Genomic DNA, 20,920 nt, shown 5'->3' with positions numbered 1-20,920 from the left:
AAGTAGTAAACCTACTAATAGAAGACACCTATGGCTTCATTCTCCTAGCAAAACAAAGCTATAAGGCCCCCCTGGTTTTCCGAGTGCCAATGCACCTTTGACAGTGTGAAAACACTTCTTTGTTCTGCTCCGATACTGGCCGCTTCAAGGCTGGATGAGCTGTTTTGTCTCCAGGTAGATGCTACTCACATAGGGGCAGGTGCTGTGCTGTTGAAAACTGATGGCGCTAGCACTTATTTGGGCACTTCAGCATTTTGACGTGTATGTGGGTTCTGATGTCACTCCTTTGATTGTGATCGGTATAAACAATCCTTTAATTTTCTTCATTCTTTACAGAATCCAAACCAGCAACTAATGCAACGGGTTTTATTTCTTCAGCCTTACTCTCTATATATCCGTCATATTAAGGGCGCCGGTAATATCATCACTGATGCTCTGTCTTGCACGCCTTTATCATAGGGACTGTGGTTTGTCTGTTTCTGTTCTGTTTTGGCCTCTCCTTATCTCCTGTTGGTTTCTCTTTCATTCTCTTAATTTGCTTCCTGAGGTACCAGTGTTGCTGTGGTTGGACTTAGCGTGCCCAGTGGAGAAAATGTGGTAGGTCCAAGGTGCAGATGGGTCATTGTTTCATACTGGCTCATGCCTCGGTGGTTCGCGCTGGTATAAAATTGTTGCAACGGAATTTAGCGGAATTTTTGTTCTTTACATTTGATTAATTAGACTAAGGTCACCTTAAATAACCTTAGATTTTTTTTAACTTCTACTAAAGTAAATTAAAATGAAATATGGCTGATGCTGTTATTTTATATAAAAAAAGGTAAAATCTTGGTAAACATGGTGTTCATTTTCCATGGTAGAACAAGGTAAGTCATTTGGCTTGTTGGATTGTACAGTGTTGAATTTAGATTGAAACTATTTTGGGGTTGGTTTTGCTTAAAAATTTGAGTGGTTGTCCTGTCTTGGATGGTTTTTGGTGGAACCCCTTTTTTGAGGAGGGGGGTGTGACGGCCTCCCCTCTGTATCTTGTCTTTTGAGTATGTTTGCAGATTGGGTGTCGGAGTGGGAGGGCTAACCTTGTTGATGCTGGACACCTGGGAGTTCTACTTCCAGGTGTACAAAGTCTAACGAGATCTGGCAGTTTCTCTCTGCTCCTCTCCTCCTCAAGCCAAGAGCATTTTTGATTGAGATTTTGGCTACTGCATTACAACACCCCCATGCCTCTCTACCATACTTCCATGCCCTTCTTACACCACTGATATTGCTGACTGCCAGCCCTACAGTTAATTTATGGATTGTTTTTCCCTTTATAATAACTTCAGTTTTTTTTTTTAAATTTGATCTGTGCATAGTCTGCCCTCTTTTGTCACCTCCTTTGAGCCAGGTCATGACACTATTTACCAAAAAATTCATAAGGCTGTATTCTGTTGAGAGAGATTTTCACTGACAAGATTTTCCCTTTCCAGAGGGAAGACTGGGTGTTTTTGTGAATCACTGTTATTTGTGTGATCGAAGTACTAGTCTTTGTGAAATACTGCACTGGCTGTCATGATCCAAGTGATATTTTGTTTACATACTCTCACAGTTTTTTTTTGTTGTTGTTGTTGTTGTTTTGGGGTTTTTTTTACAATAGTCAAACAGCAAAAGCATTTGGCACAGAATATTAATGTAACATCTTGGACAGGCAAGCAGGCTCTAAACTAAGAGGCAAAGAGGACATGCAGGCTGTGCTAAAACAACAAAACACAATACAAATTGTTCACACCGGTATGAAATAAAATGAACAGTTGTTTGGTGAAACTCTGATCAAAGTGCAGGAAAATCTAATTGAATGATTCATGCCCAAAATGACAAAACTGTATATATTTTACAGTACAGAGTATGTTTTTTCAAAAACTATGTGTGTGTGTGTGTGTGTGTGTGTGTGTGTGTGTGTGTGTGATTCAGCTTAGCAAGGATCATATTTATTGTACTAAATGAGCTGCACATTTCTTAGAGTCCACAATACCAAGAACAAAGAGTACTGGGGCAGGAGACATATCCTTTTCTTTTATTCACTCACAGAGGTTTTAACCTTTACTTCATTAGTCCCTAAAGATACAACCTATTAAATTCTAAAGTGCAAAATCTAATTTACTCTAAAATGCTATAGACATTCAAATGAACACCCTACACAATCCGCTGAACACACAATCAGGCATTTTAATTTCATTTTCATTTGTTTGCAAAGCGAGGGTCTCTAGTATGACAAACAGCTTTAGGCTGTCCTTTCTTCAGACGAACATTGAACACAACTGCAATTTTTAAAATATCCCAATTCCTGGAATAGGCAAGTGATGTTTCAGAGAATATCCTCATCCTCTCTGGAACAACGTGTGACACGTGGCAGAGGTTATTCAAGGAAAAGCATGGGATATTTGCAACACAGTGAACACAGTACATATATGTGTGTGTGTGTGTGTGTGTGTGTGTGTGTGTGTGTGTGTGTGTGTGTGTGTGTGTGTGTAAACACACATCATGTCTGTTCTTCAAAGCAGTGGATACTGTTTTTTACACAATCAGAAACCAAATACACATGCTGAACAAAAAAATGGAAACACATAGTGTTAAATAAAATTACTACTGAGTTTGAATGAATCGGATGCTTTACCCACAGACTGATATCTGAGTATCAAGCAACCTACATTCATAGGCTGATTTGCTCTTCAAATTAATGCAAGTTTTTTTTTTTTCACCGTTCATCTATTATGACTTTCTACTCACTATTACTACATGTCAAAGTTGAAATCAGATCATTTGCTTTGATAAGAATCTGTATTAGTAGTCCTTTTAAGAGTAGCCTTCCTGACAACTTAACTGCCATCCATCAAAACAAACCGCAATAAAAATGATTTCCACAGAAAGATATTTGAATCCTACTTGAATCACACCGAAGACATTTATGCAAACAAGTATATTAATTATCTGTGAGGTCCTTTACTATCACTGAGTAATGGTAAAACACCAAGATAAATAAAGTGGTGTATTCACTATTCATCTAGAAATATTTGTCCATTTTCAGACTGTTTGCCAGTCACAAAATACTTACCCAAGAGTATTTATGCTTTGATTTTTCTGTGTCCTAGACTACTGTGAAGATCAACTGGTGGCAGCACTTCCCATGGAGGCATTCAAGAGCTCATCGAGAGCCTCCGACAGCCAGTCCCCACACTTGGCAAGGTTGAATAGGAGGCAAGGTACGTATTTTATCAACAGTATTGGCCATGAAATCTATGTCTGTAATGTGTGACTCACCTTTGCTGGGAGAGATGAGTTTGTAACCAGAGGCCTGATTTTCATTTACCTTACCACATAGTTCATATTACCACTGTACCAGGACGATGAACTCTGCGATAGTATTCATCAGTTCCTCTGAATATGCATGATGATCAGGTGAAATGATGTTCTGTTAGTTCTGTCAGAGATGTTAGATGTGCTGAGCAGATACTCTAATATGCAAAGTTAATGTTCAGAGTAGCAGAAAGAGTCCAAGCATTTGTTTTAGTGTCTCTTGATCGTTCTTGGCCCGAGTGCACGTCACAGGAAAACTCATGAAGACAGAGGAGGAACACATTTGGAAGAGAGGAAAGCCAGAATTTCAGGAAAAAATATCGTCTTTCCATATGGTTTGATTACTATTATTAGTGCATAGTGAAAGTGAGATGAGAAATGATACAAAAAGGAAAAATGACAGTGCTATAGGGCTCAAGTGTACATTAGCACGTTAAACTTGCAACACATGTACATCATTAACAAATCAACATTAATAACCATATGGGTTTTACAGTTAGAGGAAGCCAAAAGACCAATTAAAGATCAAATAACAGGTAGGGAAGCACTAGTGTACGCAAATTACACATTGAAAACGTATCAGATCCATCTCTTCACTCAAATGATTTGGACCTAGCAATAAATGTAGCATTGGATCGTGTCTCGGAGTTTAATATTGCACAACTCTATTTTCATTATGCCCTGGTAAAATCAAAATAAAATAAGAATATATCTTCAACAGAAAATATGACTTTGTGCAGAAGAGTAAAGACAAGCTACTGAGCCTTCTGGTCCTCTTCCTCTGTCTTCTTCTTACATATCCCCGGGACTATAGGTTTGGAAAAGTGTTGTACTGAAATGAGTAAGGAGTAAGCTTGAATCTGAGACATCTGTGTATTGTGGTTACATTGTCTGCTGTCAGTAATGAATGTGTTAACACTATGTCTGTAGGAACTTGTGGGAAAATGTAATTCTCAATTCCAATTGTTCTTTGTCTGGGGAACAAGATACATTGTTACAGCTGAATGTGAAATAGCATGTTGGTGATGTTGAAAACATGAAATATGAATTATCACAAATGGGGCTTATCTCTTAGTCTCTCTCGAGAAATGGTCCAAGCTCCATGATACTTCAAAATTCTTTGTCTGTTAGTTTCTTTAATTATGTGTCTCCTCATCTGTAGTGACATTGTTCTTGGGGATTGTTAAAAGATGCCCCACGAGGTGGAACGAGAGAGACTGTTACTGAAAATACACGATGACACTTTAACCTATACTCCTCTATTGCTATATAATTACTCTATATTAACCTAATGCAGCATTTATCACACTGTCACCCCTAAGTCTGTGAGTTAATGCCCAGGCAGTATGGAATCATAGAAATCCTTTACACAATGGTGTTGCTGCATAGCCCAATTACATTTAGTCCATGCTACGAAACTGATGTCGGGCAGAGTGTTTTATACTCAGCAGCAATAGACTGATTAAATGACACTGGTGAAAAATTTGTTGGCCTGGTGTGAAACTAGGCTCAGCTCTGTGTTTTTAAATGTTGTTTTAGACTGATGTTTGACATTATAAAATGACATCATATAATCATCATATGACGTCATATAAAATGACAAAAATATACATCCTGATGCTTGTCATACATGGTCTTGTCTTTTGTTGCGTGTATGAGAATGAAGAAGAAAATGTATTAAGAGAGATATACAGATGTGTTGTTCTGACATTATTAATGTTATCAGATGGAGGACAGGCTTTTAATTAGAATGTCTGCACTTGGAATTTTGTCACTTTGACAATGGCCTCTGGGCACAAACTGGTAATTAAATTAAGCATATAGAGCTCAAGTGTCCTTTTTTTTCCCTTTTCCATAAAAGGCATTACCACATTTCTTACCGCAAACTGACAATTTTCCTCACAATTCCATCTATTCAAAAGTGATTATCCCAACCAATTCATTTTGAAATTGCTTGTTCCTGAAGAGTGAATGCAGCTTAACGCATCAGCTACACAGTAAGATGATGTTTTCCACAGGAACAGTTAGCACCCTGGCAGTGCCATTTCATGATAGAAGCAATTATATTTTCCAGGCTTTTTCCAAACAAACAAACAGAGGAGAGAATGCTAAAGGGAGGGAACACTGTTCCATGGTTGAAGGAGACCTCTGTGTTTTAGGAAGTGCATTAACAGGGACTTGGAGATGTTGTTTGTGGTGAAAGAAGAAAGCTAGCTTTAGCTCAGGGGAGTCAGAGTGTTTGCTTCCATTTCTGTCATCCAGAGGGAAATTCAGACCGAGTTTGTTGTTGTGTCACATCTGCTGGAGCCACACAGTAAGCAGCAACTAAATCTGCAGTACTCAGCTAAATCTAAAGTGCCATATATTATAAATCTCGCTGCACTGGTCACTGAACAGCAACAACATGACTCACTGATGATTTACCACGACTCAGAGATGAGTCAGAGGTGCCCAAAAGAGCATCTCTGACCACAAAGATATAGTTTCTCTGTCTTCAAATTGCTGTTAGGCTTTCCTGCCAACAAAGAAATCCCAGTAAAGCTATGGTCTTCTAAATTTCAAGCTCTCTCTGTTTTTTCACTTGTCTTTTCTCCTTTTTATCTCTCCCACTCTGTAGGTCGGGGTGGATGGTCCCCACACAGGTCAGATCCAGAGCCATGGCTGCAACTGGATCTGGGGGATCGAATGGAGGTGACAGGAATTGCCACACAGGGCCGCTGGGGCAGTTTAGATTGGGTGAGGCAGTTTCAGCTGCAATACAGCGACTCAGGCAGGACCTGGAGAGAGTACAGACAGGACAACATACTCTGGGTGAGTCTGGTATTTTGCAATCCATATGGTATTAATATATGTTGCCGTGCCCTTACCTCTATGATGGATTTTTTAATATGGTGGAAAAAATAACAGTGATAGGAACATAATACTAGGCCCACACTAAACTTTACAGGGCTATATATAATGATAAAAGTCACATGTCACAAGTACAATATATGTTAAATCACACTACAGTAAAAATGGAAGTCAATAAAGTCAATACGATAAAGTCACATAAACAAATAGAGTACCATCTCCAATAAAATGTTTATGTAGATCAAAGGATTTACCTGACATTGTAAGATCAGTTGAACTCTCTTTGTGGTTTCTTTAGCGCGTCTTGATATTTGTGACATATTACCGTGAAAACTGAAATTAGTCATTCAGTTATAATTATGTTTGTAGGAGTTTAATCTGCATTTCTTGTTACTTACTTCTTTCTGAATAGTGTTCCATTTCTGTTTTTATGGCTTTCCTGAATTTGTAATATAATCCATTTCATCTACTCCACTGAGAAAAATTTCTTTTTTCCATTATCAGCTATGAAAGGCAGTGTGAAAGCGATAGTAACTTCAAAAGTAATTTGTTAATTAGAGCAATATTTCCATATAATTTTTAACTATAATTATTAATTAACAAGCTTGTTAAAACTTCTCGGCAACTATGTGTGCTGAGCTAATTAATGGTAAAGCATATTAGATGCCAAAAATCCATCACTCAATTGACTCAGTTTGAACTTTCTCCTGTTATGTCACAATGTAGGTGTGGCTCAATGTGTTGGCTACAAGCTTACTCAACAACAAATTTCAGCTTGAGAATTGTTGTGATTTTGAGGGTAACCTGAGAATTTGGTGAGTCAAATGGCAGTTCCAAAGGCAGACACAGATATTAGAATTATTTGACACCTTCTTTAATTTAATTCAGTTTTAATATCTGGATGGCTGGTCTCCATACATTGTAAGACTTTTAGGGGGTCAACCAAAAACAATAAGATCAACCCTTGTAGGAATAGGTTTGGTGAAATTTGTATGATTGGACTCCATTTCTTAATATTAAGTGGTAATCATAAATGCTCAGTCACTACAAGAGCCATGCCACTGAGAAAATCAAAAACTGGAGGGGTCTTTTGTTTTGTTTTTTGTTTTGTTTTTTTTATCTGTGTCATGCCTTTCAGGCAGACACAGACTATAGAAATTAATAAATGCTGTAAGTATATGGGAATTTTAATGCGAATGTTGAGAGAGAGAGCATATGAGGATAAAATATTACCATGATGTGGTGAGTAGAAAACAGAGAAAGTGCCAATGTGCACAAAACCATGGCATTTGTCCAAACAGTAAGTCCCCCACCAAAAATCTACTTCACCGTCAAACAGCATTCATAGCTAAAAACTCTGAACACCCCCATCCATTCCCAAACATACAGAACAGCAGGTATAGAAGGCATTACCATTACTTGGAAGCAAACACCCAATTATTTGTAGCAGGAAACCCGGTTGAGCTCATTTACGATATTTGCACAGAGATATGGCAAGTCAGTGGGGACTTTGGTTTAGCTGAAGTTGTTTAATCTGGTCAAGAACCATATGATATTCGGGGGGCTTTTTCTCCACTCAGTCAATAGCCAATATGTTAGTCCACTCTAATTAGCCTCCCATTGAGAAACTTGTAAATTGTGTCAGGGCAAGGCTGGCATATGTATCCATGGCATGAGAGTGGTAGTCAGTGCCCTGAGATGGACTCCGCTGTGATGAATCAACCCTGTTTACACATTCTGGGTAGCTGTCTCACAGAGTGCCAGTCTGTTCCAGCATGATGCCAAAGCCAGCTGGACTGAATCAATGAGTCAGTTATCCTTTGGTCTACAGCCATCTGTCCTCAGTCTATAGAATGCAAGCTGCACAGACAAACCAAATACTTTTGAATATTACCTAAAAGAGACCTAATCTTGTGTCTTTGCTGGTCTGAAAGTAGCAGCTTGAAATCATTTGAGACGTGTGAATCAATGTATTATTAAAAACCAGATGCCCAGATGCTGTCACCAGCACAGTGTTGAAGACAGTGTAACTGTGTGTAGATATAACCTGGTTCCACTGGTCATTTTATGAATCAAACCAATTAAGAATGAGCATCCTGATTCACTAAAGCAATGTCAGAAAACTGCTGTAAGCTGTCACTTCAAAACTCGCTTTCTCACTTTTTGTTTCCTTTTCAACCCCTGAGCACATTCTATTGATTTTACAATGTATATGCAATGATAGCTCACAGTCTCTGACTGAGAGTGTGACAGAGTGGTAATGACAAGCAGACCCCAAATCTCCCAATGTATGCTATAATGTCTGCATGGGAAATGGTTAAATTTAATAGGGGCGAAAAAGAAAGAAAAAAACAAGGCATTCAAACTAGAAAGGAAAATGAAAAATTAGTCACACATCAGTCATCCTCTCAAAAGGTTGTTGCACCTTTTTTTTATTTTTCTTCTGGTTTACTGTTCTTTGACTCTCAGGCTTTGTGAAGGAGGCGAAAGCCCAGCATCAGTATGAAAGTGTTATTTTTTTGTTTGTTTGGTTTTTTTTTTAATTTTGTAGAGTGGGTTTGAAGTTTCATGTGGGGGGTGGTGGGGGGTAGGGGGGGTTGCTTGAAGAGAAGCCTTTTGGTCAGACTGTAACAAAAAAGTACAGCACTCAGAATCAATTAAAGCTCGGCCAGTCACGCACTCATCTCTTCACCTGCAGCTTTCCTTTTCCTCGTTGCCCCCATCCATCTTTGTCCTCACCTCCACATAGTTATTACAACTGCTTCTGTAGGAGGTGTCTGTGGGGGGGTATGTAAGAGGGAGAGAGAGAAAGAGAGTGAGAGGGAGATGGAGAGAAAGTGCAGGGGAAAGAGGAGAGGAGGAAAGAAAGAAAGAACACGCCACACACACAGATTCGAAAACATGGCCTCTCTTTTCAGCATCAGCGCAGTATTGAAGCAATGGGGATCTTTCAGTGTGCAAGTGAGGGAATGTACACAGCTCATTGTTGGATGAGTTGTCAAGAGAATACCAAATTTTCTCGCTGTAGAAATACTCCTCATGCCCTCATGTCCTTGTAAATCAGATGTAGCTCCCAGCAGCTTAACTCTGAACTGCCAACTAGTGTTCACTGTTTTCAGAAAAAAATTCATAAAACACCTGAGAGTATGAATCTGTCTTTGTATTCTGCAAAAATAACTACTGGTCTGTGATCTTTTGTCTTACCTCTAGTTGGTTTTCAGAGGGTTTTTTTTTCTTTTTTTCTCTTTTTTTTCTTTTTCCCTGTACAACTGACAATTATAGACTCTTCATGCCCACATGTTACTTTCAACCTCTCAAACCTGCACTGCAGGCCAGTCACGCATCTCTCGAAACACAAAGTACCTTTGATTTCCACTGCCTTAAGAGAACTCAAGCCATTTTGCAAATGCCACATGTCAAGAGGACTTCTTCCAAAAATGTGTGCCATTGTACTCAGAACATAGTTCCAGGTCCAGCTTTTGATGTAACTGGCACATAGCTCCTAAAATACTTTTTTTTTCCCTCTCCCTGAGAAGTGTGGTAAATGGAGCAGAAAGGTTTGAAGTAGTTAAACAGCACGAATGCAATAACATGCACACCAGAGCCTATTGTTAAAGCTGTCAAAAAAGTGACAAGGAATCAGCTTGTGCACAGGAAGTAAACACTCCCTACTAAATAATAGAAGAGTGAGCTTTTTACTTGCTTTATTAATTTTTTTTTAATCTCATGAATTTTAATGTAAGGAACGCCTCGCCCTTTGGGTCATATCGTATCATCGGCAGAGGTCACTTTTCAGTGCTGTCTAAGAGTAACAACTGTCTCAGATCTGCCTAAGATGTGCCTATACACTGGACCTTGCATAATCCAGTGAGAACGGTTACAGTGGGTGTTTTCGTGGGATGTTCTTTTACAGTGTCTCGACATCAAGAATTTACATAATAAATACATTTACTATGCAAGCAAGGGCAAGTAAGTATTTTTAAGGTGCTGAATATCTAATCTGGAAATTCGGACTTTAGCACATTCTAATCTGGAACTGCAATTTGACTGAGCAATAATAAGTTTTAATACATCTGGTTTGATGGTAGCACTTTGCACTTATCTGCATCACCACCTATATTTCATAGTCTAGGGCAGTAGTTCTCAACTCCAGTCCTGGGGGGCCACCGTCCTGCACATCTTTGTTTTCACTCTTCATTATCACAGCTAATAGAGCTAAACAAGGGCTTGATGATTAACTGATCAGTAGAATCAGGTGCGTCAGTCCTGAGCTCAGGAGAGTTAAAAAAAAAAAAAAAAAACATTCAGGACAGTGGCTCCCCAGGACTGGACTTGAGAACCAGTGGTCTAGGGTGTAATGTAGAACAAATCAAAACAGTTGTTACATATTTACAGTGTAATTTTTTCTATGTATATTTTCTGTAGCCTGCCAAGAAGTAGAAGACAGTGTAAGGAGACGCAATTCTAAAATTATACCTCTCTTTTTTTCTTTCTTTCTTTCTTTCTTTCTTTCTTTCTTTCTTTCCTGAGTATGTTCATTTATTGAGGAAAGCTGCATCATGCGCACTTCTCTTACAGTTACATGACTGTAAAAATCAAAAAGTCTGTGCTTTGTCTTTTTGCACTGTAAGAGTGAAGAAGTGTGTATTTGCTGAGATGAGGACTATTATGTGTCAGAGAAGTTGTAGACTAACAAGTGAGCAGAGAGAGGAAAAAGTGAAAGATATTTGAACAAAGAGCACAGTGTAGGTGTTGTGACTCAGCTACATAGAGTAGACTCATTTTCTGAAAAAAAAAAAAAAAAAAAAAGGAATAATGGTTCATCTTTAGATGAATTACTGAGAATAACATTTATCCAAAAAATCCCTGGTTAAAATCTTAATCAGAATATTGGCAGGTTCTTCAATTAAAAATTTGCCAGGGATTTTGAGGATCTTAATAGACTCCTTAAAGATCTTTGTTTGGTTTTGTTTGGGCTTGTCCAGGCACCTGCCTATCATCTTGAAAGATCTTGACGATAGCTATACAGGTCTTATTAGAGACCTTTAAAGATATTGATAGATCTTAATTGGACTTTATAGATTATAAAATCTTCCAGGATCTTAACAGGATCTTGATAAGATCTTAGTCAAACAACAGAAGGAGCTGGTATTTGTGTAATATTATCAGTATATTTATGTCTGACCTGCTGTAGAGAATGTAAGGGTGATGAGTGGTCATACAACTCAGGTGACAAAAGCAGGTGATAACTCCTGCCAAAATATCTAAATATCTAAACTCTATCTAAACTATCTAGACTCCTCACTATCTGTTCAATTACAGAACCGAATCCCACGATAAACTTTCATCCTCTCTTTATGAATTTCTCTTGGATTTTACAACTTATTCCTTATTCTCTAAAGTAAACTGAGTGCTCTTAACTCTATTCTCTAACAATCCAGAGGAAAATGAGTTCTCCTTTCAAGCCTTGGTTCTTCTCAAGATCCCTTCCTATTATAGCCAAAGGGAGTATTTCCTTAACTGTAGCCATAGACTTGATCACTGGGGCATTTAGGCCTAGAATTTCATAAAACTGCTTTTTGACAGTAATTGCCGCAAAAAAATGCAGCATATACAAATTAAATGAATTGCGGTAAGGATCATATTTCAGCAAGTTTCTGCCAAGGTATTACAGGACAGAGTATCTTTGAGCAATATTTTCCTACTTTATGCAGCATCCTCTATCCAGTATCCTCTAATAGTTACCTATGCAAATTTGTTCTCAATTTTAAAGCAATAGTTTTGTCTATATCATTTCACTAGCAGTTAAATCTAGGAACATTTATTAAAATAGAAAACACAGATATATGCAAATTAAATGTCACTGGGCTCCTGGTCCTTCCTCCGGTGTTCAATGATATCTCTGTGTGTTCTCGGTTCAGTCTGGTCCTGCACTGGCATTTGGTCTCTGTCACAGTCTTCATCCCAAATTTAGCATTCTAGAATACATTATTAATGTAAAGAAAGAGAGAGCAGTAAATGAAGTTCTGAGAATGTGCTGATTAGCATTAAAAAGATTTGCATCACACCAAGTGGATCCTTTAGGGTTTCTCAGTGCACACCACCAAGCCATCAGCATATCCTTCTCTTAGAAGAAGATGGACAGAATGGTTGAGGCATAAAAGACTGGCCTTTGTGCCTTTCCACTAGGTCTTGAGCATTAACTCCATTGTATTTCCAAGTCAATAACAAACATTATTGTCAGAATAATCTGACATTTTTGACTGATTCATAAAAATCTATGAAAAACCAAGGAGACTCTTCGCTGGCTGACTTGTTTTTGTAAAGACAACAGAATTTGCATATGGAAACTTTACATTTTTGCTTGGTTTTCGCATTCCTTATTGTATTTACCCCCTCTAAAAATTTCAATCTCTGTTTGCATAAATCTGTTTTTATTTATGCATTTTAAATTACTTCATCTGACACAGTTTTTCTTTTCATTGATGACTGAGCCAGTTCATCCTCTCTCTTTTTATGCCGGCATGTATTTTTCTGAGAGTGCAACTAAAAGTCAGGGTGGATAAAAACACAACAAAATGCAGATATATTCAGTGTTCAGTGAACATCATACCCTCAAATCAGTGTTTCCAATTGCCAATGCTTAGACTATGAAGGTTCAATTTCAAAATGTTCTTTCACCGTTGAAATATGCATGATGTGCGTTTTGGATTGCATTGTTTTATAATGTTATTGTGTTACACTCACTGCCTCTTTAATGATGAAATGTATGGAGACCAGACACTCAAACAGAATCTCCCCCTACCTGTGGACACTATAGGGAGGACATAAGTAGACTCTTCTTACAACCAAAGGAAGAATGAAATGCAGAGGTTTCACAATGATCGGACTGAAAACTAGAATTTGAACGACTAAACGATGCCATGCACGCATTCATAGTTGTACTCCAGTCAGAGGACCTTCAACCGTTTCACCCTTAGCTGCAAGGTCTCTTTAGTCAGCAAGGAAGAGTTTAACAACTGAAAAAAGATCAGCACGGGGGCCCTGAACACAGTATGGAAATATTTTAGTTGGTCAGTCACGATTAGCATTCTTTTTTCCTAAGCCATCACTTCGTGAACATAGAGTTGCCCCCACTTTTTCCAAAGTAAAATGGTAATAACAGGGTGATATCAAAGCTGATGTCCTTATTTTTACTTTAAATCTTTTTAGACTGGTTCTCATAACATGAAAACAGTAAAATCAGTTTAGTGAGAGAAGTAGCCTTGGAAGAAGCAATTTTGCCTTGAAAGGTCCTTGAGCTGCATCCCCTCTTTGACAGTGTCAGCTTTTCGATGGGAATAAAGCACAGTCATATCCCATTTCTATGTTGTTCCATCAAAGAGGTTGTTTCACAGTGCAAAGTAAATCCCAGAACAGATTATGAGAAAGCTTGCCAGTGCACATCATACAGAGTACCATGCTGGGATACCATGCTCAGGGTAATGCAAAGACTGATCAATTCTTTAAGGAAGTTGTAACAGTGGTTTAGACAAGTCCTCGATAATGGTTCAGAGAATTTTAATGAAATACTAATGACATTTAGCTGTGACCAAAACATTACTTAACAACCAGATTCTGTCCAAAATACAGTTGCCCCAAACAGCTCTGTTTATCGTTCAGCACTGAGAGCACTAAACTTAGCAAATGTTAATGTTTTACAATTAGTGAAACAATTAATAGCTCATGTATTGCAATGTAAAAAATCATCATCTTGGCCCTGGATCCTGAATCCCAGGGACAGATCCCAGGAACAGATGCAGCCTCTTATGAAATCAGCCCTAACAGGTTTCATAGAGGATAAGGAAAAAATGATTTATGGTAGCACTACCCATAGCACTAGTATAGCAAAGTATAGCAAACTGTGCCAGCAATCTCTCTCTCTCTCTCTCTCTCTTTCTCTCCCTCCCTCACACACATACAAACACACACATAGATAGATAGATAGATAGATAGATAGATAGATAGATAGATAGATAGATAGATAGATAGATAGATAGATAGATAGATAGAAACAGACTGCTTTGAAAAATATTTTATTTTCAAAAAATGTTTGAATTTTTTTTCCACTTTGCATAGATCTCACAAAATCAGAAATTAGAGTAGATAGAAGGTGCAAGCCGTTACGATTACAAAAATGAGTCATAAATGAGATTCATCCAAGGGTAGCTGTTCATAAACAACTGTGAAGCCAGTGCCCATCCACCATCCTGTCACACACATACACAAGTACGGCTCAATCTGTAATTAACTCAGTCATCACCATTACATTATGAAGCTCAGCCCAACAAACCACCATTTTCAAAAGCCTAGCCTGTCTTTTCCTTTAAAGTGGAGATAAATCTTTCAAGGTATGCACACATCTCGGTTTTGTCTTTCAATTTTTCAATTCAAAAAATGATAAAAATAAATTTCATGCATTTTGTGTGTTTAATCAAAATGTGTATGTGTGATTTTGTAAGTCAGGTCAAATTCAAGAATTCCTTTTCCCTGGTGTGACTGTGTCAGTTTTGGCCATGAACTATTTTAAGTTACAAATCCTGCAGAGTATAAGCAACACATTGCAGAGTTCATGATGATTTGCAGTGAAGTCTCTGCAGAGTTATAAGTTGGCTTACTGTGACACCTTACATTGACTTTCACTGCCTTTCATTTAGCTTGGACTTACTATGACAGCTCTATGATCGATTAATTTAGCCTGTTGCCCCTAGACATCTGGCCTGTACTCTCCTGGTCCATCAGATGTGAGGTCCTTGCATAACTCTCAGTACACAACACACACACACACACACACACACACACAAAATCAATAAATTTCATTTCAGAATACCTCCATTTTCAAGCCTCTCACACTACACAAACTCCGCACTTCACTGCCATGGGGATTGGCAAAAACAGATCTTATATAACTTTTCAAACCCAAAGAGTTAATGATCTACTTGCAAACTGTACCGCTGAAAAACCTCTGCAGTCCTCATTGAGTGGTTGGTCTTTAAATTGTAAAAGTCTAACAGTGAAAATAGCAACAGAATTTATAGCGTTTTACAGAGAAAAGATTGGTGTGAAGATCATCATATTTGACTGCTGGAAACATAATTGCAGATTCCATTCCTTTGCAAGGTCATATAAGCTGTGGAGAGTAAATGTTCACATCTCGGCTAGAAGACATTACCACTGCTGCTAATGTGTTATTTCAGTGGTCAATGTGGTGCCTCCGCTAATGCAACAGCCCCTTTTTATCCCACATAATAAGATTTTGGTGTCGGTGCCCGTTCAAAATCAATAGCATTGACTACCTGGGCTTTATGGTGAGACAAAATTCATGGAAAACACGACAGGGAACATTCATCAAGCTCTGACAGATCACATTACACAGCTCTAAAAAGGTCAATCAAATCAAAAACATGTTTATGGATATTTTCTCATGCCCTTTTAGTAACGTCTTTGTGTATCTGTCTCCTTCGAACGTCCTTTCACATCTCATTACACATGATATGCGTAATTTCTTTTGTCTTCCTCTTAGTTGTTTGTTTGTTTGTTTATTTATTTATTTATTACAAGCAAATGGAATCTTGTGAGCTGTGTGGAGACACTTATCATGCTGTGCTAATGTCATTCTTCTGTATGTAAATCCCAACACTATATTATAAAACGTCATGTAAAAGGGAATTAATTTGCTTTAGGTTGTCTTGGAGGGTTTTTGTTTAATCTGCCTGCATTACATGTGCTATCTCAAAATGTGGAATGAGACATAGTTGTAATATAAAGGAAAGTAATAATTGTTATTTAAATATATACATCAGAAAGGGAGAACGTTTTTAACATTTTAATATCTTACCTTTCCTTTTTGGTGCTCTCTTTCCTCACGCCACATACATGCTCTTTATTTCTGCACCTAGAATTAGCTCTCACTTTTTGTTCCCTCACAGTGTACCCTTCTGCTCACTTTAAATGATACCAATCAACACTTCACAAGTTGGTAGATGGGTTGCTGGGAAGGTGGTACCTGTCTTTTTCCTTCCTGACTGACTTATAGCTTTGTAAGAGAGCGGCTCAAGATCACTTATATTCTACACGGGTCTTAAAAATGTGACATGTCACATAGAAATATGACTGACAGGTGATAATACAACAAATTACAGCCAAGTTCATGACTTATAGGATGATGGGGAGAGTTGGTAGAGCAAGGTTAGTCGACGAGTAGCCATTTTGATATATGAAATCCATAATAGGCACGCTCTTTGCTACAAGATTTGAAAGCATTGTGACTTCTGAGGGACTTGCTTACAAAGGCACTATTGTGCTGGAAACATCAAAAACTGTTTACCCGTGTGTCTTAAATGGCTTGTTTTGTGAGATTTATTTGTTCTAGATTTAAATTTGTATAGTTTAAATTTAAATACCTTTTCAAAAACCATGTTTGGGAGCAGTGGTCTATACAAATGAGAGAGGCATGTTTGAGTGACATGTGCAGTGAACAGCTTAGCTGCATCTCTTTTTGTGAATTCTTTTGTACAAAGAGGTTCTTTCAGAAGTAGCTCTCTCTCTCTCTCTCTCTCTCTCTCTCTCTCTCTCTCTCTCTGCTTATGTTAAGTGAACACAAAAGTACTGAGTCTTTTGTTCTGTGTGAGGATTAAACGCCAAAGCCTTCATCCCCGAATTAGAAGGTGAATTACTTGAAAATTAAGTTGGATTTTTCTTTATCTGAAGGGATTGTAAGGACTATTTAAATAGGATTTTAGTATTTCCCTTTCCCACATGAAAGATATGAAAAAGTATTGTTAAATTTTTATGCCTACCCCCCCCCCCCCCCCCCCCCCCCCCCCCATCTCCTCCCATTGTAAAGTCAACAATGAGATTTCTTATCTGACTCAAAGAGGTTTTTGTCACAGATGAACAAAACAGACCACATATTCAGCACTGAAGCAAAAATAATCAGGGTGGTTTATGCAGACTCCTAATTTTAGTTGTTGGGTTCTTTTCGTTTTTTATTTTTGCTTTGGTTTTTATTTTTGTTTTTTGTTATGTTTTTTGTTTTGGTTTTTTTTTTTTTTTGTCAGACTGACAGTCGCAGATGAAGTGCAAAACATTGTTATTGTCAGTACACACCAAAAGAGGATTAAATTGTTTTCAACGGATGGCAAAGGCCTCACATTTGTCACCTCAATCCTCTGAATTCAATTGATTTTTAGATCACTGCTTATTACTGTCTCACAGTCTTAGCACAAATATCCATGCACATAAGGCCAGTAAACAGAGAGACAGCAAACAGAGAAGTTACATAAATGAGGTCATAAAACACATAAAGAGAATGGCATCATAAAGACTTGAGGTTGGTCATTTTGTTATTGTAGAGTTGTAGGATTTGTCAAATGACAAAAATTACTACCACTAGCAAAAAAAAAAAAAAAAAGCCGGTAAAAAGTGAAATCAGTCATTTACCCACCTGCTAGTTAGCTGATCCATTAGATGATATGTTTTGGTGGTCTGTATCATTTTTGCAACTGTTGCATACAGGAATTATTGTTGTCAAAATCGCTTTCAAGGTTTATAACATATGTGTGACATTAGATTACATTTTTTCAAGTTATATTTACCATTTCACTTTGCCTTACCTGTCTGCAGTACAATCATTCATTCTCTTTCATGTTTTACATTTTTATTCACACAGTTGTGTTCCTCAAATTTAGATAAATATGAAGAACAGTAAATTCCAAGAATAGCAAGAACAGAACGTGATCAAGATTAATCTCGTTCTCCTCTGCTAATTATTAATTGCACCAAGAGATGCACTCATGTTGTTTCATGTCTCTTTATGATCTCAATTTTTACTCACTTACCATAGCAAAGAACCTCTCTCTCTCTCTCACGCTCTCTCTCTCTTTCCCTCTCTCTCTCTCTCATTCTCTCATTCACTCTTTCTCTATCTCACTTTTACATGCTCTTACTCTGTGGATTTAGGGATCTCCCCCGGGAAGTTAATGTCTCCTTTTCAGGTACATTGTGTGCTGTCTCTGCAGTGGGCTCCCAGTTTGGTTCCAATAATTGAACACAGCACCCCAAATGGTTTTCATGTACAAAATCCCAAATTGTTCCTGAAGTCTTTTTCCTGTGCCATTTGATAGGATTGCTTGCACCATAGATCCACTGCATAGCTAAAGAGCAGCATTTCAAAACTGCTTGACCGTGAATGTAACATTTATGGCAATCATTCCCTTACTTTAGGATATTGCTCCGAAACCCTTTCCCTCACATTCATCTCTGTTCTCATTTTTCTCTCCAGCGCTCTCTTTTTTTTTTCATATGTCCTCTCTTCCATGTCTTCCAACCTGCACAATCTTGTGCACGCACATATTTCCTCTCTCTCTCTCTCTCTCTCTCTCTCTATCAATCTACCTATATATCCATTTCTCTATGTTCTCTTACGATAAACTTCTTTCTCCTTTTTCCCCACTCTCTCTCTCTCCTCAGTTCACATTCTGCTTTCCTCACAGGTTGACTTTCTTATTCATTCTAATGAGGTTTAGAGACAGATAGTGCCCAGTGAAAATGGTCTTAATGGGTATCTGTGCTGCTTACCTCCAACTGAGCATAGAATGTTCCCCATGTTCTGAGACTTGTTACCCTGTTCCCTGTCTTATGCTTAAAACAGTGATTTATGAATCAGAATGTTTTAATAAAACTGACAAAACAAAATAACTCGGTGGGGATGAATAAATGTGACATACAGACAAAAGAGTAGTACACAGTACACAGTAGTGAATGAATGGTAACAACTGAAAGTCACAGTCAAAATACCTTTTAAACAGTAAGACAGTGTGAAGAGGGTTTAATTGGTAGAATGTGGGCGAAAAAGCATTAATGTCCCAGCCTTGCTGGAGTCAAAAGCAAAATTCTACATAGAGTCCCTCACAAACAACACCCTAGCTCACGCTACTGAGAACTCACTAATGCATCTCTGTCTTTTACTGTTGGTCTTTACAGCAAGATAAAATTATTTTCTCTTGGCCAGCCAGCAAAAGTTACACTTTAATATGCTTTATATCAAAATGCAAGAGACAAGAAACGCTGGTAAATATTGGGCTACAAAGTAATATATTGGAAAAATTGCATAAAAAATTTCATTACAAAGAGTTAAGAGTTATAATGGCATTAGAGCACTGATCAGACAATATAAGGTGCAGTAAATTCCAGAGTTGATATAGGTATAACTTACACACCTAAAGACAATGAGATTAGTTGTCTGAGCTGCCCTCCTATGACGCAGGCAGTGTTTATTGTGGTATTCTAAAGGAAAACTTTTTTATCATAAAACTGAGTAAGTTAGAAATGAGATAATATTATCACCGCTCTGGGGGTGACCGCTGAGAGACCCTACACAACCTGCATTTTTTGTTTTTTTTGTTTTTTCATAAGAAATACCAGCACTGGGGTGTATTATCATTCAACACAGGTATCTAGAGACTCTAACATTTCTTGCCAATCATGAAATATTTCTTAATCCATATCTTGTCATTCCTCTGTGTGGGGTGTTTGCTTGTGTGTGTGTGTGTGTGTGTGTGTGTGTGTGTGCGTGTCTATGTCAAAACAGACATTCCCAGGAAATACAGATGCAGATACAGTGGTCCAGCACAAACTGCCTCACTCCATCAGAACCCGATTCCTGCGTCTGCAGCCCCTGCAGGGAAGCCCCACTGGGGGACTGGGTCTAAGACTAGAAGTATATGGCTGCACTTACAGTGAGTAATATTATTCAATATCGTTTAGAATAAATGATAAACATCCATAAACAACACACTCTTTCCTATAATAATCAGACAGCAACACATTCTCATTATCAGAGTGTGTTTGACTGGTTTTACAGGACACACACAAACATGCATGCATGTACACACTCACTGGGCATCATTAGAACATTCAAAGAAATGAGTGTGCTCTTGGCTTTACAATGCTGACCTTAAGAATTCCTTTTGAGCAAGTGAAACAGAAAGGACTGAATACTACCTAGTTTGTCTCCTACAATGTATATAGAAGAAGCTCCTGACTCCACTGAACTAAAGACTTTTTTTTTTTAAATAAAACTTGGACAGTTGCAGGAAAAAGCTACTCTACAATATTATGATACTGGAACCTTTGTTTGTTGGATTGCTTGTTTCCTTTACTAAATGTTCTAAGTTCACCACTTCCTTTTTTAAATGGATTCAACTTTTTTATTAACCCTTGTTTTTTGGAATAGAGTCAGATGTGGCAGATTTTGATGGCCGCAGTTCCCTACTCTACCGGTTTAACCAGAAGTCCACAAGTACGGTGAAGGATGTGATCTCACTACGATTCAGGAGCAGGCAAGCAGAAGGAGTTCTGGTTCATGGCGAGAGCCAGAGAGGAGATTACATTACTCTAGAACTGCAACGTGGCCGACTGGCATTACACCTCAACCTAGGTAAAAGGCAGAGAGAGTTCAAATATGCTGACAGCAGGAGTCTATATATGAGAGCACAGTTTTACAAGACTAGAGGGAATAAAGAAGACATGTGTTGTAAATATGAGTTTATGTGTGACAAAGAGAAACTTAAGGTGAAAAACTTAAGAAAAGAGATCTTATTATACCCAAATTTTGGAGAGTTCTTTTTGTTGAAGGAAGATTCAGCAAACATTCTTCCATTTAGACTTCTTTACAACGTAGGTCCGACAGCTCCATGAAAGC

The 20,920-nt window shown here is 38.0% G+C and overlaps 1 protein-coding gene across 1 annotated transcript in view; it reads left to right on the top strand.

Moving 5' to 3' along the window:
• The window catches only part of cntnap5l (contactin associated protein family member 5 like), a 46,172-nt gene that overhangs the window by 6,360 nt on the left and 18,892 nt on the right, over positions 1-20,920 (top strand). Inside the window, exons 2-5 of the mRNA XM_030770644.1 lie at positions 3,123-3,233; positions 5,945-6,138; positions 19,808-19,955; positions 20,453-20,656. Of these exons, the coding sequence (XP_030626504.1) occupies positions 3,158-3,233; positions 5,945-6,138; positions 19,808-19,955; positions 20,453-20,656 (622 nt within the window). The 5' untranslated portion in view covers positions 3,123-3,157. The remainder of the gene's footprint in view (positions 1-3,122; positions 3,234-5,944; positions 6,139-19,807; positions 19,956-20,452; positions 20,657-20,920) is intronic.

This window comes from Chanos chanos, chromosome 4 (assembly GCF_902362185.1).
Source record: "Chanos chanos chromosome 4, fChaCha1.1, whole genome shotgun sequence".
In the NCBI taxonomy this organism is placed as follows: Eukaryota; Metazoa; Chordata; class Actinopteri; order Gonorynchiformes; family Chanidae; genus Chanos; species Chanos chanos.
This window is presented reverse-complemented; position numbering and strand designations above follow the sequence as displayed.